General features: G+C 44.9%; 1 protein-coding gene across 1 annotated transcript in view; it reads right to left on the reverse strand.

Moving 5' to 3' along the window:
* Positions 1-26200, reverse strand: part of LOC147691962 (uncharacterized) — a 262624-nt gene that overhangs the window by 144775 nt on the left and 91649 nt on the right. Inside the window, exon 2 of the mRNA XM_086938248.1 lies at positions 18535-18734. Within this exon, the coding sequence (XP_086794374.1) occupies positions 18535-18734 (200 nt within the window). The remainder of the gene's footprint in view (positions 1-18534; positions 18735-26200) is intronic.

The raw sequence follows: 26200 nt of genomic DNA on the forward strand, positions 1-26200 counted from the left end.
GTCCAATTAAGCAAGATGGAGTATCATGTGGCGCTCGATACTTCTTCTCAATTCTTGGAAGGACTGTCGGAATGGGCGTTTTCATGATGTTGAGGCCTTCTTTCCATATGTAATCAGTAATAGGAATAGCTCTGGTAATTCTGCGATACCCCTCCTTAAAGTGATGCAAAAAGCAATCAGACTGCTCAACTGTGACATACAATTCAAATCTATTAGCCGCACGTTGCATAATATTATGAAATCCGCCAATATCCTCAGGCGGAGAATCTGACGGGCGTGGCGCAGGCGGTGAAGGCATGGGAATGACATAATCATCCCACGGATCTGTAGGTGTATGATCTGGCAACTCGCCCTCTTCCCTGCCATCATCCTCATCATGAGAAGAGGTATCCATGTCACCTTGGGGTGTAGGGCCAGTATCCTGCCTTGGTGACAATGAAGCTCGCGGCGAAGGCGGCCTTGGCATGTCAACTGAGACAGGTGGCACAAAAGGTGCAACTGGAGTTGGAGGAAATCTCTGGCGATAATCTGCCAACATAGCTTGTAAGTCTTGAATTAAAGTAGATGGTAGATGACTTGTGTCCTCTGGACGAGGAGGTCTGGTATGGGGCGAATGATATGGCGTTGACAAGTCTTCATTCGCATAATGCTCTTGGTCATTGTCCTCATCTTCCTCCTGATACTTGATGTTCAATTGTGAAGGGTGACGGGCAACCCCAAAAGGTCCCTCATTCTCTTCGTCGTCATCTGAATCATCCTCTACATATGTCTCCAAAAGGTGTGATGGTAAGAGTGGAGAAATGTGAGAGCAGTCTTGCCTCTGATAAGTTTTCATTTGGAAACGGGTATATTGCACCCTCCTCGGAGGTGTGCTGTGCAGCAGATGAGCTGATGCCATTTCTTTAGTCGAAGTCGATGACGACGAACCTGTTGCCATTGGAATTGTTGTCGACGGGACTGTCAATGGCATTTCCGTCGACGGAGTGGTCGTCGACGGTATTGATGTTGCCGTCGACGAGACAGTCGATGGTGTCTTTGTCGAAGAGTCCTTTGTCGACGAGGCTGTTGATGATGTCTTCGTCGACGGAACTGTCATCGACGGGCCTGTTGTTTTCGTCGACATGGCTGAAGGGATCTTCGCAGACGAAGCCGTCGTCGACGGGACAGTCGACGGTGATTTCGACGGCAACTGGCCCTTCGCCGAGCAAGGCTTCACAGGCGCCGACAAAATTTTAGCAGACACCAGAGGAGAAGTAATAGCCGAAGTGGTGACCGTAGCAGAAGAAGTTGAAGAGGTAGAAGTCAAAGTAGCAGTATGAATAGACACCAGAGAAACAGTCTTAGTCTGGGCTGTACTCACAGTGGACGGTCTTGAAGGAGACGATGCACTCTTTGAGGGTTCTGAGATTCTTTGAGAGGGTTTAAGTTTTTTCTTTCTCTCAGGAGAAGAGCTCTCTCTGGATATGGCTCTCTTGCTGTAGGTAGAGGCCTTGTCCTCATTATATGTGGAAGATGATTTTAACCACAAAAGAACCCTTGCCTTTCGATCCCTGATAGTTTTTGAAGGGACGGTACGGAAAATTCTGCAATCCTTCACTACATGTGAGGGGTGCAGACAATAGATACAGTCAGAGTGCTGGTCGTCCACATGGACCCTCTTCTTATGGCAGGTTCCACAAGCCTTGAAAAGAGCCTTCTTTTCAGACATTTTGTAGAAAAAGAGACAAAAACTGAGTAGGCACTCAGGGAGACTCCCTTACACAGTGCGGTGAAAATCTAAGGAGAACTACTTGAGCTAGGAAGGTTCTAGAGGGTGAGGACAGCTGATTGGCTGAGGCTACTATTTCAGGTCTTTTTACATAATGAGGTAGATAGGCTGCTAATTTTTGGGCCTAGCTAGGCCTTTAGGCTTTTCCAGCCTACTACAAGAAATTTTTAGGCACTGCTATTGTATATATTTTTACCGTGGGACTCCCGCCTCGACGATGGGGAATGATTCAGGCATGTGAATCTATGAAAGATACCCCAATACTGGATAACCCAAACCTACCCCTGAACCCTAAAAATACCCCTGTACCCCAAAACCCAAACCTAGCCCTGAACCCTTAAAATACCCCTGTACCCCAAAACCCAAACCTACCCCTGAACCCTAAAAATACCCCTGTACCCCAAAACCCAAACCTACCCCTGAACCCTAAAATACCCCTGTACCCCAAAACCCAAACCTAACCCTGAAACCTAAAAATACCCCTATACCCCAAAACCCAAACCTACCCCTGAACCCTAAATTACCCCTATACCCCAAAACCCAAACCTAGCCCTGAACCCTAAAAATACCCCTCTACCCCAAAACCCATACCTATCCCTAAACCCTAAAACTACCCCTGTACCCCATAACCAAAAACTATATCTGAAGCCTTAAAATACCCAAACACCCCAAAACATATACCTCAGTACCCCAAAACATATACCCCTATACCCATACTTACCTTATCCAAACATTACAAAAAAACATGCTTTTAACATTCAAGCATTTACAACGAATTTCGTTGTAAATGTATGCATGGTAAAAGAATATAAAATGTAATGCCAAGTATGTGGAGTGATGGTATGCGGAAAGAAAGTTGCGGAATAATGGGGGTTTACCCTCCCCCGGTAAGTACACTGGTGGCACGGCAGCCCACATCTCCAGCAACATACTCATATTTTTTCACCACCCATTTGAAAAATGCACAGGTTCTCATTGATGGCCAGCACCAGCATACATTTTTAGACACACCTCCCGCCACAAGTTCTAGAATCGTGAACTTTAGAGCTAGGGAGCTACGTTCGAATCTCGGCATCAGCTCAACATCCTGTGATTCCAGGCAAATCGCTTTGTCTCCCCGTGCCTACCACAAATGAATGTGTTCTTCTGTAATGTAAATTGTGCTCATGCCATGTTGTCGAGTTCGCACTATATAATATTGCAAGGAAAAATAAAGTAGGGAAACTCGAGTTCACACACTACTGAACGAGCACTCTTAAGTGTATCAGCAGTGCACTGCGAATCAGAGCGTTTCACAGGCATGTCACAGATAAGAAATGCTATCAAAACGAAATCCTACAAAACAATATACTACTCGCCGGCAGCAATTCATAACCGGACATCGTCGGGACGGGCTGCTAGTTACAAATTGCTTTCTAACATCCCTATAATGCTCACAAAAGTGGGTCTTGTATATTATTTTTTTATCTTCAATTACTTAATTATGATTTGAAATAAAATAAATATTTCCAGACAGTCTATTTATACAGTGTTCGACATCAACACTACACAAAATATAGATTACATAATCATTTTTGTTCTACCTAAATTGGAGTCTGCCCATTGAGTCGCCACTTATCAGACATGAAAGGGACCACCCCCATGGTACATTGTCACCTCTCAAAAACGGGAGGCGCTTGAATAAGACTTTTGCTGGGTACTCAAAAGCAGTCTCACTCGATTTGCAGGGAATAACCTAGATCTGCAGGAGGAAACGGTGGCTGGGCGGATAAGTGAAGTAGAGAGGATACACCTAGGAAGATAGGAAAGTGAGTGGGCAAAAGGAGTGGGAAGTGACTTATCAGCATAATAAGTGGGCAGTCCTTCAGAGCTCTTGTCGGACTTGTCCCGCATGTTAGTTTTGCTTTCACATCAAGGAGCCTGCCCCCGCCCTTAATATCGAGAATGAGAGTAGAATTCGAGCAGCACTCATTAATTCACGCTCCATGGTTAAACACGCCCCTGATATACGCGAGCTTCTTTTAGACAATCACTTAGACGTGCTTTTTATAACAGAAACGTGGCTCCACGAATCCTGCGCCCCAATGGTCGAGCTTGCTATCCCTATGGGATTTAAAATTGTAAGATTGGATCGTAAGACAGGGAAAGGGGGTGGGATAGCAGTGGTGCTCAGGAAGACGCGGGTCATATCTTGCAAGGCATCAGTAGGGCTTGTGGGGGGAGGCACTTGATTTTTCCATCACTATATCACCACATTACACGCTGGGCGGTACATTGATCTATCGGCCTCCGGGAGCTTTCCTGAGTGCCTTGGATGATGTTATCATTTTTTGAGCCTTACGCTTTTCAAATTTCCTCCTTTTGGGCGACTTTAATATCCATTTAGACTGTCCTGAGTCAGTGGGCTCTAGTGAGCTAAGGGATATGTTGGATCTGGCACACAACTTACTCAGTGGATAAAAGTGCCCTCACATCAAGGGGGACATATAATAGACCTCGTATGTTCTAATTTCGACCTGTTTGTATCTGACCCTCTACAGATCACCTGGTCAGATCATTATCTGGTACATTTTTCTTGGACTATAGGGAAATATCCTTCCCCTTCAGTTCCGGCACATAAGAATCCAGCTCGGAAGATTGACATTCCGGCTCTCTCTCTGGCTCTTTCGGCAACCTGCCCAGTGCCCACTGTTGATCTTGAGGGAATGGTTGATAGCTTTTCCTCCTGGATCTGCCAATGAGTTGGCAAAGTATTAAAACCCCCTCCTCTAGGCAACCGAGACCAACTCCATCTAAACCTTAGTATTCAGCCACTCTTAGAGATCTTAAAGTGGGCTGTAAAACATTGGAACGGTGCTGGCGTCGGAACTACTGTCTATTGGCCAAAAATGCTCTCCGCAAAGCTCAGAGAGACTACTATGCAGCTATTAGGGAGGCAAGAAGTGGCTTCTTTGCAGAACGGATAGCAAAAGCTAACAACAATAGCAAGGAGATTTTCTTTCTTGTCACCTGCTGCCGAAAAAACGGTCCTTCCTGCATCATCTCAATGGTGCTAGGATCTGTCTTCTTGATTTGCTGAGAAAGTATTGAATATCCAAGATAGCCTTGGGCCGGGTGCTCTGGCACCGGCGGGACCTTTACATCTACCCTTGCCAGTGTCTATTTCATTAGTTCCATCGTTTATGAACTTTTTATCCATTGCCGGCCCAGATGTCTTGGCCATTCTCAAATCCCTTAAATCTGGGTCTCCGACTGATCCCTGTCCTGCTAGAGTGCTGGCTGGAGTCGTGGAGGTGGTATATCCAGAGGTCAGTAGGATTATTAATCTATCCCTCACGACGGCTGTTGTACCTTTGAGCTGGAAACAGGCTAAGTTACTCCCTTTGTTGAAAAAGCCCTTAATAGACCCGTCTACACTGGTCAGCTATCGCCCTATATCCCTTTCACCAGCACTGGCTTAGGTCTGTGAGAAGGTGGTTTTTCGGCAACTGGAAGCCTATGTGGAAACCTCAGGCCTCTCTTTTCGGTGCAGTCCGGTTTTAGGGCTACTTATAGTACTGAGACGGCGTTAGTGGAGATGGCTAAGGCCATCCGGGAGTGCCTGAACGCGTGCGGCAGAGCGGCCTTGATTTTACTTGACCTCTCTGCCGCCTTCGATACAGTGCCTCATCAACTTCTCCTTGCACGCCTGTCTAATATAGGTATTGCCAGTGCTGTGTGGGACTGGATCCAATCCTTTTTAGAAGATCATTCCCAGAAGGTCTGGATGCCTCCATTTTCAGTGACCCCAAGAAATTGCTCACTGGCGTCCCTCAGGGCTCCACCTTAAGCACTTTGCTTTTCAATATTTATTTGACTCCTCTGATTTTTTTGGCTGAGGAACTGGGTGCAAAAATAATTGTATATGACGACGACACCCAGCTCTTTTTTACGTGGAAGGACTCCAACTTGTCAACCGTAATGGCCTGGAACTTTCTCTCTGCTGTGTTTAGGTGGGTGGCTCATGCCCAACTGAAATGCAACAAAGACAAGTCTGAGGTTCTTTTATACGGCAAGTTCCCGCCCACCTTTAGAGAGTCTCTATGCCTTCAGACTCTCCACATCCTAACTCTGAGGGAGCACCAGCTAAAAACCTCGGGTCTGGTTTGAATAGGACCTGCGGTTTGCGGTGCAAATTAAGAGACTTACTGGTGTCTGTTTTAGCACTCTTAAGTCACTTAGAACGTTCTTCCCTCTGCTCCAAAGGTCGGCCAAGGAAATGGTCGTGCGGGCTCTTATTCTCTCCCACATTGATTATGCCAATGCTTTGTATGTGGGTATTCCTGGATATCTACAAAATAAATTGCAGATCATACAGAATGCCGGGGTTCGACTTCTGTTTAACATCTCAGGAGAGAGCTTCATTGGCTGCCGGTGGCCCAGAGTGTGCAATTTAAGGTTCTTACTTTGGCACACAGAGCTCTGCACAATCACGGACCATTGTACATTAGGAAGCGTTTTGCCTTCTATGTCCCTAAAAGATCACTGCACTCAGCCACCCTTCGACGGATGGCGATTCCTCGTTTCCGCAGAATGCGGCTGGGGGGTCAGTCTCCATCCGTCAAAGCAGCCATCACATGGAACGCCTTGCCCATCGAACTACTGTACATTCAGGATTTCAGACTTTTTTAAAAACAATTGAAAACCCTTCTTTTTAAGCAGGCATACTAATGTTTTCTATTCCATATGGTCACTGTTATTTTATGCGCCAGGACACTTGTGAGTATTTGTGCGCGATATACATTTATTATAACATAACATAACCTCGATGCATTTATGGGTGTGTGAGAGGAGGAGATTGGACATAGCAATAATATTGCACCAGTCGTTTAAGATAAATATATCAGCTCATTCCACATAACTTGCTATGCAACTCATGTTAAGGGGATTGTGAGCTGGTGCAGATACAACTCTATAGTTTCTCAGACAGGGATTTTGGGACGGTCCTAATGATTTAGAGTCCTGGTCCACAGGTAGTCTTCAGTTGTCTGTGGGTGAATCTAGTGTTACTGCAGGGATGTTTGGATTCTTCATGACTGTTTCCTTTTTAGTGTCCCTATCGTTTTGAGCCCTTATGGCCCAAGGACTGATGTACAGCTCTTCTACAAGGAGCCTGTATGTGATAGGATGCTGGTGTGGCACCCTGTATGGTTGCGAATAACCGTGGCAGTATATCTGCAGAAACGGCAGGCAAGGTTGACAACTATATGGTTTGAAATCTCTCTGTAAGAGTATTGGACTCTTCCAGTGGCTCCACAAAAGGGCTGAGCTTGCTTTATTGTAAGGATTCCTAGAGAACTTCTATGTCCATGTCTGATTTGATAGATTGGAGAGCTTCATCAACATTTCGTTCGAACAAGGACTCTCTGTCGTGAGGCAATTTCTAGGATACTGCTCTGCACCTGTTGTCAAAATAAGATGGAACATACACAATCCTGAATGCACAATACTGCTGAACCCAGCCTGGGACCTCGGGTCAGGAAAGGGCAAGAACAAGAAGAGTAGGAAGAAGCGGTTCAGTCTGCAGAAAACCAGGATCCTGATAACAGAGGTGGTAGAACACCATTAACTACTGTTTGTCACCTCCTCTGTGTCATTGGCAACAAAAAATTGAACATGGCAGTCCATAGCGGACAAGGTGAATGCAGTCGGAGTGCTGAAGAGAACAATGGAAGAGGTCAAGAGGCGCTGGAATGATGTGAAGCACAAACCCAAGCTGAAACTCGTCAACAACCGGAAGGCAGGAATTTAGACTGGAGGTGGGAGTCCAGCGCCACAGGAGGAGCTGGATGTGATGGAGGAAATGGTGTCCACAGTCATCAGTGGGGAGACAGTGGCAGGAGTTGGGGGACCGGACACTGCTCAACATGACCGGACACAACAGCACCAGGGTGAGTAAGGACCAGGGAATGGGGGGAGGGGGGAAATGGGCACAATGGCATACATACACAATTGAGTAGAGCACATCTGCAGATAAACCATACCCTAGACCCCCAACTCCCACCAAGAGATCAATGTACCCAAGTATGCAACATTTCAGCACTGCATAAGCACAGAAGTCAAAGGCACACCGCATGAAAGGGAGAAGGACCAGCAAAATCAGAGCTACAATTAGTAGAGAACAAGTTTCTAAGAAGCGTGCTCTCAGTTCCCCAATCAACCCCTACTTTTTCAACCCATACAGAACTGGGACTTGGGTATATTTCAGATCGGATCAAAATTGCACCCTTGATTTATTGGCTAAAAATATGGGTGAATGATGAGATTCCCCTAAATCATTCAATAATCAAGGATTGTCAGACATTGGACAATGCACATAAAATTCCCTGGTTGGCATATATAAGAACTGGATTCCAGAGAATAGGGCGTATTGGTTTATTTACATCCCAGAAACCATAACTAAAAAAGATATTAGCTTAACGAAGCAAGCCCTCTTGGATCTTTTTTCTTTAGAGCGGGAGGGGATAGAGATGGGAAAACCCAGGGTAAGAGAAAGTTATGTACTGGTCACCTGTATAGGGCCGGAACCGTATCTGGTCACAGTAAACAAACCCGATCATCGGTTTCTTTTCACCAGATTTCGGCTCAACCTAATTCATTATACGTTGGGTGTATATCATAAATGGTGCTCCCCTGAACAAGCAGCCCCTTGCTCTTGTGACAATTTCTCATCTCAAAATACCCTACATTTCCTGATGTTTTGTGAAAATTTTAATGAGTGCAGGAGGAAATACCTGTTGCCAATCCTCCGAGAGGCAGGATTTTTACAAGTTAGACCGGCATTAGTGTACCTAAAACAACTTGGTTCACCAAAAATAATGTTTCATGTTGCCAGTTTTTTAATTGCGGCAAATCGAATAAGGAGGAGAAATGTCACACTTCCACCGCTCTTGAATATTTGTGATAAATAGACCTCATGATTATGTATACTTCCTTTTTTTATATATATGATATGAAATGAGTTTTAAGAAAAACATTGCTCTATTTTTATGAAATTTTTAATTCTATCGAAATTTATTGTAATTGACTGTACATTTTTTTAATCTAATTTCGTTGTAGTTGTTTGTATGTTCATATGACTGTGCTTTTTGTCTTTATATGATATTAATTTATCGAGAAAAAAGAAATTGACTGACTGACTGAAAATCAGAGCTGCAGGTGCGACTCCCCCCAAATGCCGCCCACACACATTACATGCAGAGCACATCAACATTGACAACAATGTGGTAGAAACCACAACACGTCCACAACAGAACAGAGGACACAACTGGTACCACTTGTGTGTGGAACTGGCAAATCACATTTGGCATTGTAGGGAAATGTGAGTTGCCTTGTCAAAATGTCCACTGTCCCGCATCAAATAGGCAGCTCCTGCCAAACAGTCACAATGTACACTGTCATGCAGTCTGCATGTAAACATATACAATGCGTCAACAAACATGTGAACACAATGTTAAAATGCATCTCGCCTTCACATTGCAGAGGGAAATCCAACACCTCCTCCAGAGCAGCCCGAACCTCTTTTCTCTGATGACGAAAAGGACCACCACACCTTGGACCCCTACGCCCTCCAACAGCTCGTGGACAGCATCCGCACCCCACCTCCAGGAGCAGGGCAGCCCAGCTGCTACGAGGAGACCACACCCCCTGCACAGACCACAAATCAGGCAGCACCCACCACCACGGCTGCCTCCCAGGACCCCCACGAAGAACACATGGCCTATAAACGCCGTGTGTTGGGGTGCCAGGAGCAGCTAGCTGAACAGGTGCGAGTGGAGTTCAACCGCATGGCAGGCAAACTAGATGCCATACATGGTGGTCTAAGTCCCATCCGGGACCACTCACAGTCCCTAACAGACAACCAAAGTCCGCTTCATGCTCTTCAATGAACCATGGCTGACATCGCTGGAGTCCTGTCTCAGAGACAAGAACAACTGTCTTGTCAGAGTGGCTCTAGCGATGTCACCTGGGAGTTGGGACACATGCAGAGGATCATGGAGAACATGGAGCGGACGCAGGCGGAAAGAGGGGCTGCCATGGCTGCACACCAGCGAGAGGTAGCTGGTTTCCTCAACACCCTAAAGACCCTCCTCATGGCATTGCTGCCACAAGGCCTGGCGCTCATACATGCTGCTGCTACCACTACATCCACATCTCCGCCCCCTGTAGTGTCAGTGCCACACAGTGCAGTAGACATTCTACCTCCGGCCCCTGAGGTATCACTGCTACACAGTGCTGAAGACAGAACACCACCATCCACACATGAGGCACATGAAACAGCAGAAGACGAAGATGCGGATGAATCTGCCTTCATGGTGAAAAGGAAGCAGTAGCATTCATCTCAGCTATATGGTCAGTTTCTGCTTGGTTCTGCCCTCTGCACCATAACCTTCCACTGTCCCCCGAGAGACTCTCTGGTACACTCACCTTGGACCTCGACATGGACTGCCATATTGGTCAACAATGACACTGCAATCAAACTGCGAACTGAGCTCATCCCCTTCCGTTGAACTTGTCCTTCCCTCCACAGGCCAACAATGTAAAGTGGGGTTTGAATGGCCTTGTACTGCTCCAGCTACAACACTCCACTGAATGTGCATTAAACATTCATATTCACAAAGATGTGTCATGTCTATGATCTTTAAAGTGCGGAAGTATGGATCAGTGATTCCCCCTTACGACCATGTTGCTCATGTTGTGGGACTTGGGTCACAGGGTGAGACATTGCCCATTGCGGTCTGGGTGGAGCCAGCACTACAACAGGGACACGCACATTAGTTACTTCCTTGTCCAGCCCAGGACGGAACCAAGCCCAGAGCCCAGGGGTCATTGTTCACACCTTTATGCTAGACTGGTATACGCCAGGCCAGCCCGGTATACAGACATAATATAGAAACAAAAATATAGAATAGACATACTATCGAAGTCAAAATATAAAATGGACAAAATATCGAATGGGCACAATATAGTGGTGAAAAATATCGAATTGAAGGTAAGTAATGTAATATCGATTTTTAAAATAGAGAAAGTCAAAATATCGAAGTATATAATATAGGTATTAAAATATATAGAATTTTTAATAATATCGATTTTTTAAAATGTTTTTCTATGTTATTTAATTTTGCGTAATTCAATTCTGTAGCTGGTTGTGGGTTTATAGGGGAACAGGGTGGGAAGTAATTTAATTGTAATTAATTAAATATGTTAATTTATTTATTGGTATTCATTTTGAATTAATTGGTAATTAATTTTTAATTGGTAATTCATTTTTAATTGGTAATTATTTTTTATTAATTGATTATTATGTTTATTTTATTATTTTATTTTCCATAGCAGGTTGTGGGTTTATAGGGGAATAGGGTGGGAAGTAATTTAATTGTAATGAATTAAATATGTTAATTTTTTATTGCTATTTATTTTAAATGAATTGTTAATTAATTTGTAATTGGTAATTAATTAATTTTTAATTGGTAATTAATTTTTATTAATTGATAATTATGTTAATTGTATTAATTTATTTTCCATAGCTGGTTGTGGGTTTATAGGGGAATAGGGTGGGAAGTAATTTAATTGTAATTAATTAAATATGTTAATGTATTTATTGGTATTTATTTTGAATTAATTGTAATTAATTATTAATTGGTAATTAATTAATTTTTAATTGGTAATTAATTTGTATTAATTGATTAATTGATAATTATGTTAATTGTATCAATTTATTTTCTGTAGTGGGTTGTGGGTTTATAGGGGAATAGGGTGGGAAGTAATTTAATTGTAATTAAGTAAATCATTTTTATTTATTTATTGGTATTGATTTTTAATTTATTGTTTGTTAATTGGTAATTAATTTGTATTAATAGGTAATTAATTTCAGTAACTAATATTTTTCTTGGTATTGATATTTAATTAATTTTTATTAATATATTAAATCTTTACTTTCCCTACTGTTGCACTCTCTGGAGTGGGAACAGTAATTTTTACCCCTACGCTATCCAACGCTTTCCCTACTGTTGCAATCTCTGGAGTGGGAATAGTAATTTTTACCCCTACGCTACCCAACGCTTTCCCTACTGTTGCACTCTCTGAAGTGGGAATAATAATTTTTAACCCAACGCTATTGAAAGCTTTCCCTACTGTTGCACTCTTCAGAGTGGGAATAGTAATTTTGACTCCTACGATATCCAACGCTTTCCCTACTGTTGCACTCTCTGGAGTGGGAATAGTAATTTTTACCCCTACGCTATCCAATGCTTTCCCTACTGTTGCACTCTCTGGAGTGGGAATAGTAATTTTTACCCTCCCGCTATCCAACGCTTTCCCTACTGTTGCACTCTCTGGAGTGGGAATAGTAATTTTTACCTTCCCACTATCCAATGCTTTCCCTATTGTTGCACTCACTGGAGTGGGAATAGTAATCTTTACCCTCCCGCTATCCAACGCTTTCTCTACTGCTGCACTCACTGGAGTGGAAATAGTCATTTTTACCCCTACACTATTCAACTCTATCCCTACTGTCACACTTACTGGAGTAGTAATAATAATTTTTACCCCTACGCTATCAAACGCTTTCCCTACTGTTGCACTCACTGCAGTGAGAATAGTAATTTTTACCCCTACGCTATCCAACGTTTACCCTATAGTTGTACTCACTGGAGTGGTAATAGTAAATGTTACCCTCCCGCTATCCTGCGGTAAAAATATTGTATATTTTTTATTAATATTATGTTAATATATATTTATATATATATATATATATATATATACATATATATATATGAAAGAGCAATGCGCCACGCGCTTCAGGAGGGCTGCCCACAGCGCATCCAACCATCCAGTCTTTCTTTGCCCCATCAGCTGCACAGCTCTCCTCCAGAAGTTTAGCAAGGAAGTCCGGCGCGTTTCGGGGCAGACACGCCCCTTCCTCATGGACTGCTGCAATAAGCACACTCCACTCACCATGTTGATTTAAATGCGGTTTATTTAAATCAGGCCGCCCTAAGTGGGCGTTGCTCTTCACTTTATGCTACACAGCATGCTGGTAGCTGTAGTCTGTATGGCGAGTGTTGTAGTTTAACCTTAAGTAGGCTGTGCATTATTGTCCTCATAAGTCATCTTGATTCACTACCCTGTGGTTTCTGGGTCGGAGGTGGGTTGTGAAGCTGACGATCATTAAAATCGATGTGCTGTGCTGAATGAGCAAGGAAGTGTTTCCTCGTTCCAGTCCCCGACTTCAGAGGCTTGAGCATCTGACGAGGTGGAGCCCCTCCCACGGTCATGGCAGACCGGAGAAAAATGAAAGAGCAATGCGCCACGCGCTTCAGGAGGGCTGCCCACAGCGCATCCAACCATCCAGTCTTTCTTTGCCCCATCAGCTGCACAGCTCTCCTCCAGAAGTTTAGCAAGGAAGTACGACGCGTTTCGGGGCAGACACGCCCCTTCCTCATGGACTGCTGCAATAAGCACACTCCACCCACCATGTTGATTTAAATGCGGTTTATTTAAATCAGGCCGCCCTAAGTGGGCGTTGCTCTTCACTTTATGCTACACAGCATGCTGGTAGCTGTAGTCTGTATGGCGAGTGTTGTAGTTTAACCTTAAGTAGGCTGTGCATTATTGTCCTCATAAGTCATCTTGATTCACTACCCTGTGGTTTCTGGGTCGGAGGTGGGTTGTGAAGCTGACGATCATTAAAATCGATGTGCTGTGCTGAATGAGCAAGGAAGTGTTTCCTCGTTCCAGTCCCCAACTTCAGAGGCTTGAGCATCTGACGAGGTGGAGCCCCTCCCACGGTCATGGCAGACCGGAGAAAAATGAAAGAGCAATGCGCCACGCGCTTCAGAAGGGCTGCCCACAGCGCATCCAACCATCCAGTCTTTCTTTGCCCCATCAGCTGCACAGCTCTCCTCCAGAAGTTTAACAAGGAAGTACGACGCGTTTCGGGGCAGACACGCCCCTTCCTCATGGACTGCTGCAATAAGCACACTCCACCCACCATGTTGATTTAAATGCGGTTTATTTAAATCAGGCCGCCCTAAGTGGGAGTTGCTCTTCACTTTATGCTACACAGCATGCTGGTAGCTGTAGTCTGTATGGCGAGTGTTGTAGTTTAACCTTAAGTAGGCTGTGCATTATTGTCCTCATAAGTCATCTTGATTCACTACCCTGTGGTTTCTGGGTCGGAGGTGGGTTGTGAAGCTGACGATCATTAAAATCGATGTGCTGTGCTGAATGAGCAAGGAAGTGTTTCCTCGTTCCAGTCCCCGACTTCAGAGGCTTGAGCATCTGATGAGGTGGAGCCCCTCCCACGGTCATGGCAGACCGGAGAAAAATGAAAGAGCAATGCGCCACGCGCTTCAGGAGGGCTGCCCACAGCGCATCCAACCATCCAGTCTTTCTTTGCCCCATCAGCTGCACAGCTCTCCTCCAGAAGTTTAGCAAGGAAGTCCGATTTAAATAAACCGCATTTAAATCAACATGGTGGGTGGAGTGTGCTTATTGCAGCAGTCCATGAGGAAGGGGCGTGTCTGCTGGTCTGGATGGTTGGATGCGCTGGATGGTTGGATGCGCTGTGGGCAGCCCTCCTGAAGCGCGTGGCGCATTGCTCTTACATATATATATATGTGTGTGTGTTAAAAAATAAAATTGAATGTTTATTTTTTTAACTTAAATAATTATTTAATCATTTTAAGGTTATTTAAGTATTTTAAGTATGTTTTAGTTAATTATATTTATTATTTTAATAATTTCAAATTACTTTTAAGATATTTAAAACAATTCGATATTTTGACTAACTATATTTTTTTAACGATATTTTTGATTCGATATTTTTGTACTTACCTGTTTGTAGATAGGACTTCGATATTTTTGCATTCGATATTTTGTCATCGATATTTTAGGTATTCTATATTTTTGAATTCGATATTTTGTCAGTGATCCGCCAGCCCACTCCGCTTATGCTCAAGTGGGGGGGGGGGGCAACGCTACATGTCCCGGGTCTTCCCTGTGGTGATCTGCTGATCACAGGTCTAGTTGTCAGCATGCCACAGCCAATCCCTCACGGCTGGTTTACATCCACACCACACCCATCCAGCACACGCGTCACAGGACATGTGACCCTGCCAATAAAAAGGGCCGGGCGCACGTGCTGGACGCCATTTCCAATCTATCTGGGTGTATCCGTGTGGTTATTATTTATGCATGAGGCCTAGGGCCTTGCCACGTCATATTCCCCAGAGCCGGAGGTGACATGATGGTATCCGCACCAAGAGATTCAATCATAAAGGGTCCATGATTTGCGGGGCACAGACTTGGTGGCACAGGATACACTGCGGCCGGCACAGGCACACCGCTACGTGACGGTGACTTTCGGTGCACTAAGGTAGGGGCACCTTAAGTGCTGACCAGGTGTGCATTTCTGGGGGTCCGGACTGGTGAGGATTTGTGTGAGCCCTGCTGGACCGCAATGTAGGCCTGAGGCAGCGGGCAGTGCTGGCGTCCCGCCACGTGACGTTGTCTCACACGTCACAGAGTTAGTTCCACCTAAAGGCCTGAGAGGGTGTGCAGCCTGCAATAATGCTGTGTGCACTGATATGATCTCTGCAACAGCGAAATCAAGACCCAGAATCAAGTGTGTGACCTGGTGGCCCGCGGAGTGGGACTGCATGATGCGGAGGGTGCCATGTTTGAGGGCCCCGGGCTTGGGGCTTGCACTGGTATGTGGTGGGCCCTCTTGGAGACACACCAGTGGCGGAAGGTGAGCAGTGAGGCCTGGGTGCGCTGGGGCGGGTAATCACTGCTGGGTGGCGGGTAGGGCTGGGGTGCAGCAGCCTGTGTGTGCTGGTTTGGGCAAGGGATGATTGCATGTGCAATTGTAGGGACTCTTCCATTCATAAATCTGGACTCTGTTTCAGATAAGGGACCTGGTGAACTGCAGTACATACCGGCACGTGGTTAGAGACACACCGGTGGCAGCAGGAGAGCAGTGAGGCCTGGGTCCGCAGTGTCGGCAGTCTCTCTCCCACTCCCTCTCTTCTTTTCAATATCTCTCTCTCTCCCTCTCTTTCTCTCTCTATCTATCTCTCTCTTTCGCTCACTCTGTCTGTTCTTTGATGAGCGCAGGACACATACTCTTATCTAGAATTTTATCTTGCAGGCTGTGACCTACAGATTGTCCTGAGAAGAAGACCTGCCATGACTCTTCAAAATAGTTGTTTTGAGTTTTATTGAATAAAATGTTTTGTTTGGTAATTCAAAGATGAATGAGTGATTCTCCTTTTTCTGAACACACATGCATTTTTATTGTTGTAATTATGCGACGTCAGGCAAATTGTTTTGTGTATGATTTCATAAAGTTGATGTAACCTATCTTTGTTGGTGGGGGGGGCTGGGGGTGGTGGCGGTGGGTGTTGTGGGCCTCTTGGGGCTCCGGGCAACATGTTCAGTAGCCCCATGGCATCTGTTGTTCTTCAGGTGTGGCTCTGGGCTGGTATCCCTTTTCTGGTGCAGGTTGTCATCCAACTTTACACCAGGTCAGAGCAGGTGTTAAATTCCTGCTGCTAATGCACCTTATTGACTGTTTTGGGATATTATCGCCAAACTGGCTGGTCGTTGAGAATGTTGAGGAGAGGTGTTGTCGCGGCTTTTTGCACGAGAATGCCTACTCAGCGATAGTTGCCGGGGTCATCCGTGGCAATGTTTTTTGCGGCTGCTATTGCAGGTAAACTGGTGATATCGGCTGTTAGCACCAGCTTGTGAATGGGGCGGTACATTTATCGCAACTTTGGCTGCGATAAAGTGCTGATTACTCAGTGATAAATCCTTGAGAATATGCCGCTGAATTGCTAAGGAAGCACAGGGGTCTTGGGACCTTGAATTAAAAGAACACACACAGGAATGCAGAGGTTTGTTGGAAATGTATGAGGCCCTGATTGAGATGGAGTCCCTGATAGTTTTTTGTTGGTTCATTTTTCACCGATTCAGGGAAGAGCTTATAATATTCTTCAAGCAGAAGTTGAGCCCTTACCAGAGTTATAGGAACCTGGATCATAGACTCTTGTGTTGTTTGGGTAGCCTGATAAGGATTGTATGCATACTGCCAAGCATTGATGTCATCATCACAATGCTCTTTGAAGGGTTGACATGCTACATTGGAATTAGGGTGTTTTACCTGATCAGAATCAGGCTGGAAACCACCTTTCATTTCCTTGCACCTGGTCTCCTATTGGTCATATTATTTTACTTTTAATTGGTTTTCCCTATATGCATGTCTGAACAGTCCATCATCATTATCATCATCATCATCTTCGTCATCATATGATTCCTGTGTATCCAGCAGTGGCTGTGGTAGGAATGGTGATACTTTGCTTGGAGAGGTATGCTCAGGCATAGGTGACATTGGAATGCCCTATTCTGCTATCAAGGTGATTCTTGATTATTCTGGTGTTTTCTCTAAGATTGGTTTCATCAACAGTGTTCTTGTGGTCGGTGTTGGTGTTATTGTTGACTGTGTTGATGGGGTTGCCCATGACGTAGTCATTAAAGCTGTCACTGACGGTGTTGCCATCAATGGTCTAATCATTGATGGGGCCAAATTCAATATGGTCATCAGGGTTGTTGTTGACGATGTTTCACCTGAAGTCGCAGTTGATGACTGGACTTCAGTCAGGTTTGACAATGATGCAGTCTTCGCTGACTGAGTCGCTGACAGCCGTCCGGTCAATGGCAATGATGTCCACATTCTTTCTTTTGAGCCTGATTCCTGAGATATTCCCTTCTTTGGGGTAAGTGCTCAGAGGACCACTTGTGGGCTGTTTCGAAAAGGCGTTTTATTTCAGTCAGTTTGATTATTTGATGAGTTACTTCAGATTCTCTCATAGATCCTTCTGACGTAGATTTTACAGAGCACTCATTGTTAATGGACCCTTTATTACTCTTTACCTGAGGTCTCTGTAGTGTCGTCATATTACTCCTCAGAAACGTAAGGTTCTCCTGATTTTGATTTTTGGAACCATAATAACAGTTGACCCTCTCAGTCTTTCTAAGTTTTTGTAGAAAAGGTGCAACACATTTTGCAATCCTTTGCTTTGAGGTCAGGATATGACCTCAAGGGTCTTCAGATGATGAGGGTCTTAACAATGAAGCCTTTTCCTGGCATAGGTTTTACATGGTCTACAAACATATTTTTTCGCGGATTCAGCCATGATCAAGTCTTGTCAGGTTAAGAAAGTCAAAGTATTGGTGGGTTTTCTCTCAGAAAAAAAAAATAAGCAAAAAGAGTCAACTTATCTCTCACTTAAAGAGCAGAGTTCAGGGGACTCCCTTCACAGACAATGTGTAGAAGAAATCTGAGGTATGATCACCTGGGTGAGAAGTGTGAAGACTTTGCTGTCTGCGGTTTGTATATTTTTTTAAATTAGAGGAGTAGGTTACTGTGGGAGGGATGGGCAAAAAAAGAAGCAAGGAGGCAATTAAATCAGATCTTCCTGAAGAACAATATAATTAAATACCACAGATCTCCTGATACAGCTGACACATTTGTGATAAGCAGTGTCTTACTGGTTAACCAATAGTTAACCAAAATCTACAAAACAACTACCGGCCTCGTGAACATATATGTGTACAATGTCAGCCAATAACAAGGCTACACCTTAGATTTAATTCCCCAAATGTTTACTTATTCACAACAGAAGGAAACAGTGAAACCCTTGAAAAGTAAAGATCAAAATAACCTTATGTTGGGACGAGCTCCTCTGTACAGTGCACGATGCCTTCAATCGTAGTTGTTCTGCACCGTCTCCAAACCACCACTGACCTTTGTCAAGTGATGCAGGTAGTCCTGGGTCATGTGAATGTGTTTCACTGCATCTTTTCCGCATTGAGTGGCACTGGAGTGTATCCTCATCTTCATCTGTGAAGGCTCTCCAACCAGCTTTTAAAAAAATAAAGAGTTAGATATATGGTAATTTTATGAAGAAAGTATAAACAAGCAGAGTATTCATGACTAACAGTTGTGTTTTTGGTCTACGTGTTATTCATTTTTCTAGTTCCCTCCCTCCATTTTAAACATGCAGTAAGATTGAAGAATGTACTAATACCCTCAGGATCTCTTAGCACCTGTGTCTTGAACGGTCAGCCAAAGATCTAACTCACAATATAAGTGTTATGGCTTTGAGATACTACCACACCAGCCTCAGTAACATTTTCCTATAAATTAGTACATTTGAAGGGACAGCAACCTGGAACTATCACCATTTAAATGGTTCACTTATTACCACTATAAGGTGTAGGTCAAGATATTGATAACATAAAATATCAATCTGAAATAAATATCATGACCTAAACAGTGTTAGCAAAAATGCCGCTCCACTCGTGTAGATTTTCTGATAGTAAATCCAATATGGAGAAATTCTTGTAAACGATTTTTAGGACCCAATATTTTTGTCACACGACATTTAAACCTGGCATTCTCATACTACCTCTACAAATAACAAATGTACTTGGCTTGAGATACTTTACTAAATAAAGTTCTTACTCCTTTATATGTTAGGGCCTCGAAACAAGGGCCACAGTATTACCATTCCTGATATATATTCCACACCAGCACAGACATTTATAGAGTATTGGTCTCTCCAGAGAAAAGGACAACAAACATGTACCTCCAGCCCTCTCCTTTTAGCTTTACCGATAGGAATATGGAAGATGTTAAGAATATAACAGACCTGCCAGACAGTCTTTATGATGAAGAACAACAGACTTTAAACCTAAAACATTATTTATCAAATGTCCCTAACGCATTAGTCGAATCGCTCTACTTGCCATTTGGCATTATATCAGTATCCTGCTTGGTTGCTGGACTATGCAATTCCTTCTGCATAGCTGCTGCAGGCCCCATGGTCTTCAATGTGGTGTCCTTTAAAGCAGCAAGTTTCCTAGCATCTTATTTCTCTCTCCCTGTTTACTAACTGTATGCGCCCCATAATCCCAATTGAGCTGGTAGGAGCACGTTCCACTCAGAACCATGTACTGGACAAATTATGAATAGCAACATTTTCTGGGCACCATGCTTTTTCATCTAAAGCATCTGAAGCTGTAGTCACCATTGCAAACAAGGCCGGTAGAACAGAAACTAGAGACCTAACAAGAACGTTGCAAGAATAATGTTTTTTTCTCCAAGCTGTGGTTAATAACAAGCAATAAACTAGTGGACATGTGCATCGTCAAGCTGCAGGTAATAAGTAGTAAGGTAGAGCTGAAAGCATGGAGCAAGGTGCACATAAAATAAAACTGTAATACTGTGCAGAAACACAGCACAACTTGTGTTCAGTGAATGTGCATATTACTATAAACTTAATATATGTTGTAAAGGCTACACATCACACCAGTGCCAGTATCATTAAGCCCACCCCTGAGTCACCCATACGGGGAGCATTGGTAAGGGACATTGCAAGTAGGACCCTGAGGGCCCCCTTAATAACGAGGATTTTTTTAGTGCAATCGTAATTCACATCCAGATACCCAGGGGTGGCTCCTCCACTATGGCGGAGGAGCACCGCCCCACTGCTTTTAAGCAGTGGGAAGCAGAAACATAAAATGATAATAACTTTGCATTATTATCCTTTAGAGTCCTGGCAGCTGGATTATGGAACTCCCTCCCTGTCCATATTTGTGCCCTAAACAGCCTGACTCTCTTCAGACGCGCTATAAAAACCCATCTGTTCGCTTCTGCTGACTGAGCCCCTCTCTTTTCAGCACCTATTTGTTGTGTTGTGGTACTTGATCAGGCGCCAGGACGCCCCTTCGCTGGGGCAGCTGTGCGCCGAATAAATGTTATTAACATAACATAACATAACATAACATAACATTTTAGGATGCTTCCTGCTACTTTGCGGGCGGATGAGTGGGCAATGCTGCCCTGCTCTTGGAGCAAGGCAGGGTAGAAGTGATTTGCCCACTCCTGAGTGTGCAATGTCTGTTTAGTCTGCCCTCTCTGGCACCTAAACCAATCATGCGCACTTTCCCCTTCTACATGCAGGCTGCATTACATTCTGCATGGATAACAGGCCCACCCCTACACCCCCTGGCTGAGAGCCGTGTTACAACGCTCAGAACAATCACAATGCTGCATTGCAGCATTGGCTTAGGGGAGGAAGCCTGGTTGCCTGCTTCCTGTTCCGGTCAGAGACGGAGGCAGGAGAGCAGGAGCAGAGAAGATGCTGGACCAGGCATCAAGGTACGTTCTATTTTATATTTTCAATTCCGATCGCTAAACAAGACACTCACCGTGTGACAACACGCCCCCCCCCCCCCCCCCCCTCCCAAACCACTGCCGCACCACCCACAAACAATGCCGCCCGCCACTGCATATACCTCTGGTCATTCCTCATTACATCCTCGTATTTCACTCATAGATTTCGCCTTCTTCTGTGTTATTAGCCATTTCAGGATTGTGGCACTTGCAATAGAAATCCTACTAAGAAAGACCAGCAATGCCACTGCTACTGCATATTTGAGTTGGCTCAAAATGTGGAAGAACTGTAAATCTCCCCGCTAGCGTTAAAACATACCGTTCACAAATACAATGTTACCTCAACTAATCTGCATTGTTTCTCAAACTCCCTTGCAATCAAATAGTTTCTGGAAAATCGGCCAAAGACTTTAGGCCAAGACACCGTCTGATAAAGAGCGTACAAATTGAAACTTGTAGTTTAAAAAAAAATCAACATTAGTGTATAAAGTGGAAGTAGTATCACCAAGAAAGAAGGTGTGAACAATGAGAAATGAGTTGATTTGCCCCCTGTAACCGACGCATTGCACAAGTACTGATGCAACGCTGTGCACCACGCAAGGCAATACATGTGTGCGCCGGCATAGGGAATGACAGAAATAGCGGGCCAATCTAAGTAGAAATCGCTCTGCACTGTGTTTTCACGCAGCGCAGCAAATTCTGATGCAGCACTACGTTACATGAAATGTTAGTAAGCCTGGGCCCCCATCTCTGGATACGTTCTATAAAGGTGTTCTACAGGGAAGACATTTGATACATTCCATTTCTGTAGGTTTTTCAGAAATAGTCCCAGAGTCATCATTTTCTATGTAAAAGAAGGAAGTACTGTTTCACATGAAGAGGTAGGATGGTTCTGAAGAGCACTCATTTTCAGTGAAACAGTGCAAGAGCTTCCATTAAAGAAACTCCCTGATCAATAGAAATGGGGTGAATAGCAATATCTGGGGAGTCTGTGTAGATAGGTAAGGGATGAAAGCATACATTATATTTAATGTTGTACTTTTTAGACTATGGGAAATCATTAATTGCAAACTTTCTAAGTCGTGCGAGGACTGTGGATGGACAGGATAGATTTTTCATCAAGCTCCAAACACTCTGAGTTTCTGCAATTACTCCTTGAAGGCATTAACGTGCCAATAAGAGAATGACAAGATGGTATGTTTCACTAATGGTGAAGCTGATAATTAAGTTGTCTAAATACGGAACAAAACTGCCGACTATATAATTTCCCAAGGGGAGCGAGCCACATGGACACATTCACACTCACTCACACCCATGCATTCACATGCGTGCACATATTCGCTACCCTTGCACAAGCACATACACACACACTCTCACAAATATACATACATTCATTAAGGTACAGCACGTGGAGATGAAAACAGACTCCGAGATTTCATATGTTCGGATGGATGCAGTATAAAGAACGGGGTCATTTACTCGGCCAAAGAAAGGAATACCCTCAATTCCCGTCCGAAGAACGGCGTTATAACCCTGACTAAAGAAAGGAATGCTTTCCTTTTCTGTGCCAGTAATAAGATACCGCAGTTGTTGAGACCGCCTTTTATCGATCCGTATTGCACCGCTGAGGGCATCATCAGTCATTAAAAGTTTTATTTGACTCCCTGGAGAACAGATAACTATCTCTGAACAGGTTGGAGTAATTGCACCCTGTCTTGCAACGAAAACTGGTGCCTCTTAACAAGTATCCGGTCCTAAAATCTAGCAACTGAATACCAAAGGAACATAAATCTGCCTGTCTTTTACCGTCCCCTGATATCTTTGATCCACAAGAGAAACAAGCATTTACAATGCAATGGTTTCGCCTTTGGAAAAGTTAGAGTTATTGGCATTGCTCATGACATTTCTTTTTTTTTTACTTATAAATAAATGGCATTGTTATTTATATTGCCAACAGCTCTCACAGCCCACACAGCTCTCTCAGCCCACACAGCCCACAGCCGACACAGCCCACACAGCTCTCAGCCCAACACAGCCCACACAGCTCTCAGCCCAACACAGCCCACACAGCTCTCAGCCCAACACAGCTCTCAGCTCTCTCAGCCCTCACAGCCCACACAGCCCACACAGCCCTCACAGCTCTCAGCCCAACACAGCTCTCAGCCCAACACAGCTCTCAGCGCTCTCAGCCCACACAGCCCTCACAGCTCTCAGCCCAACACAGCTCTCAGCCCAACACAGCTCTCAGCGCTCTCAGCCCACACAGCCCTCACAGCTCTCACAGCCCACACAGCCCTCACAGCCCTCACAGCCCTCACAGCCCACACAGCTCTCACAGCCCACACAGCTCTCACAGCCCACACAGCCCTCACAGCCCTCACAGCCCACACAGCCCACACAGCTCTCACAGCCCACACAGCTCTCACAGCCCACACAGCTCTCACAGCCCACACAGCTCTCACAGTCCACACAGCTCTCACAGTCCACACAGCTCTCACAGCCCACACAGCTCTCACAGCCCTCACAGCCCACACAGCTCTCACAGCCCACACAGCTCTCACAGCCCACACAGCTCTCACAGCCATCCGCCCACACAGCTGTCACAGCACAGCAGTTGCTCTCAGTGCAAGTGTGCACTGAAGCAGGTACTGTAGTAGAATTGGCCTATACCATGTACTGCACTGTGACATTTACACAGCACTTCATCCCCGGGCTGTGGAGCGCTCTGGTTTGCACGGAGATCCTAGGTGCAAAGGTTTAAGATGGCGCGGGTTCGAGCGTGACCAGTGCCTGTGATGCTGGGTGACGCGTGTGAGGTCTGGAGATGGGGACTCTGCGCAAGCGCAGATCGGCCCTCTTACGTGGCTGGTTATAATATACTACTTTGCACAAGCGCAGACATGCCCTGCCTCTTACATGGCTGCGCAGCCAAGTTTTAATGTGCTCCATTTTTTTTTTGCTGTTTGCAAAGTCCTCTTATTCCTGCTGGCACGGAGTGGTGCATCTTCGGCGTTTCACCCTGTGCGAGATTTGTTGAAGGAAGGAACAGATAGGAGAGGGGCTGCTCCATGACACTGTGGTTTCCTTGACAGTGGTTGCTCACTTTTTTTTGCTGGGGGAACGAACAGACAGGCTGACATTGCAGCACGCACACAGAAAGACGGACCTTAGACACTGCAGGCACACAGACAGACAGAGACTGCAGGCACACAGATAGACGGACACTGGAGGCACACAGACAGACAGACGGACCTCGGACACTGCAGACACACAGACAGGCTGACATTGCACGCACACAGACAGACGGACACTGCAGGCACACACACAGACAGACGGACCACAGACACTGCAGGCAGGCAGACAGCCGATCACCGCAGGCACACAGATAGACGGACATTGCAATCAGACAGATGGACACTGCAGGCGCACAGACAGCGGGACACTACAGGCACACAGACAGACGGACACTACAGGCACACAGACAGACGGACACTACAGGCACACAGACAGGCGGACACGACAGGCACACAGACAGACGGACACTTCAGGCACACAGACAGACGGACACTACAGGCACACAGACAGATGGACACTACAGGCACACAGACAGGCACCGTATCCTGGCCGGTTGACATTGTAAACCTAGACACAAGGGTTGTTTCTTATTCCTGCTGGCACGGAGTGGCGCATCTTCGGCGTTTCACCCGGTGCGAGATTTGTTGAAGGAAGGAACAGATAGGAGAGGGGCTGCTCCATGACACTGTGGTTGCCTTGACAGTAGGTGCTCACTTTTTTTTTGCTGGGGGAACGAACAGACAGGCTGACATTGCAGCACACACATAGAAAGACGGACGTTAGACACTGCAGGCACACAGACAGACAGAGACTGCAGGCACACAGACAGACGGACCTCGGACACTGCACGCACACAGACAGACGGACAGTGCAGGCACACACACAGACAGACAGACGGACACTGCAGGCACTATCAATTTAATATTTTCACCAGAGGTAAAATATAAATACACTAGAGCCAGGATACAGGACATGAATGGCAATCACGATCCAGGGTCTTATGAAAAACGAAACCCCCAAAGTCTACATCCTTGAAGGTTTTTGTCACGAGCCCTTGTGGGCAAGTTAGAGCTCACTTATTTAACTGGAATGAAGGATTGCTGTTAGGAAACTGCCACAATGAAAACAGGACTGCCAAGCTTTTACAGACTGACAGTGTAGGGAGATCTGTAGTTGTAGCAGACGAACTCCAGAAATAGAATGGATAATTCACGTTTGCCAATCTAGAAAAGTTCAAGAAATAACCGTCAATGCTAGACCCTGCAACTGGTAGTTGGCATCCCACAACAGAAAGCGACAACTGGAGATAGTTGTTGGTTGCAGCCAGACAGTAGCACAGGTTTGTGACCAGCCAGAATGCAGGACTCAGAATTGACAGATTGAGAAATAGTGATGTGTTACATGCTACTGATCCATAAAGAGCCCTCTCTGTTACATGTCACCAACCTACAAATAGCATTGTCTGTTACATGCTACTGATCCATAAAGAGCCCTCTCTGTTACACGTCACCAGCCTACAAATAGCATTGTCTGTTACATGCTACCAATTTAGAAATAGTGATGTCTGTTACATGCTACTGATCCATAAAGAGCCCTCTCTGTTACATGTCACCAACCTACAAATAGCATTGTCTGTTACATGCTACTGATCCACAAATAGGACTATCTGTTACATGCTACTCGTCCACAAATAGCCATCTCTGTTACGTCACCAACCTACAAATAGCACTATTACATGCTACTGATCCACAAATAGCCATTTCTGTTACACGGTAACAATTTACAAATAGCAAGGTCTGTTACATGCTACTGATCCACAACTCTCAGTTACACGCTACCAATTTACAAATAGCACTGTATTTTATATGCTAATAATCCACAAATAGCCCTCTCCGTTACACGCTACCAATTTACAAACAACCCTCTCTGTGACACGCTACCAAACTACAAATAGCACTGTCTGTTACATGCTACTGATCCAAAAATAGCCCTCTCTGTTACACGCTGCCAATGTACTAATACACTGTCTGTTACAAGCTACCAATTTACAAATAGCCCTCTCTGTTACACGCTAC

Source organism: Lissotriton vulgaris, chromosome 9 (genome assembly GCF_964263255.1).
Source record: "Lissotriton vulgaris chromosome 9, aLisVul1.2, whole genome shotgun sequence".
NCBI classification, from domain to species: domain Eukaryota; kingdom Metazoa; phylum Chordata; class Amphibia; order Caudata; family Salamandridae; genus Lissotriton; species Lissotriton vulgaris.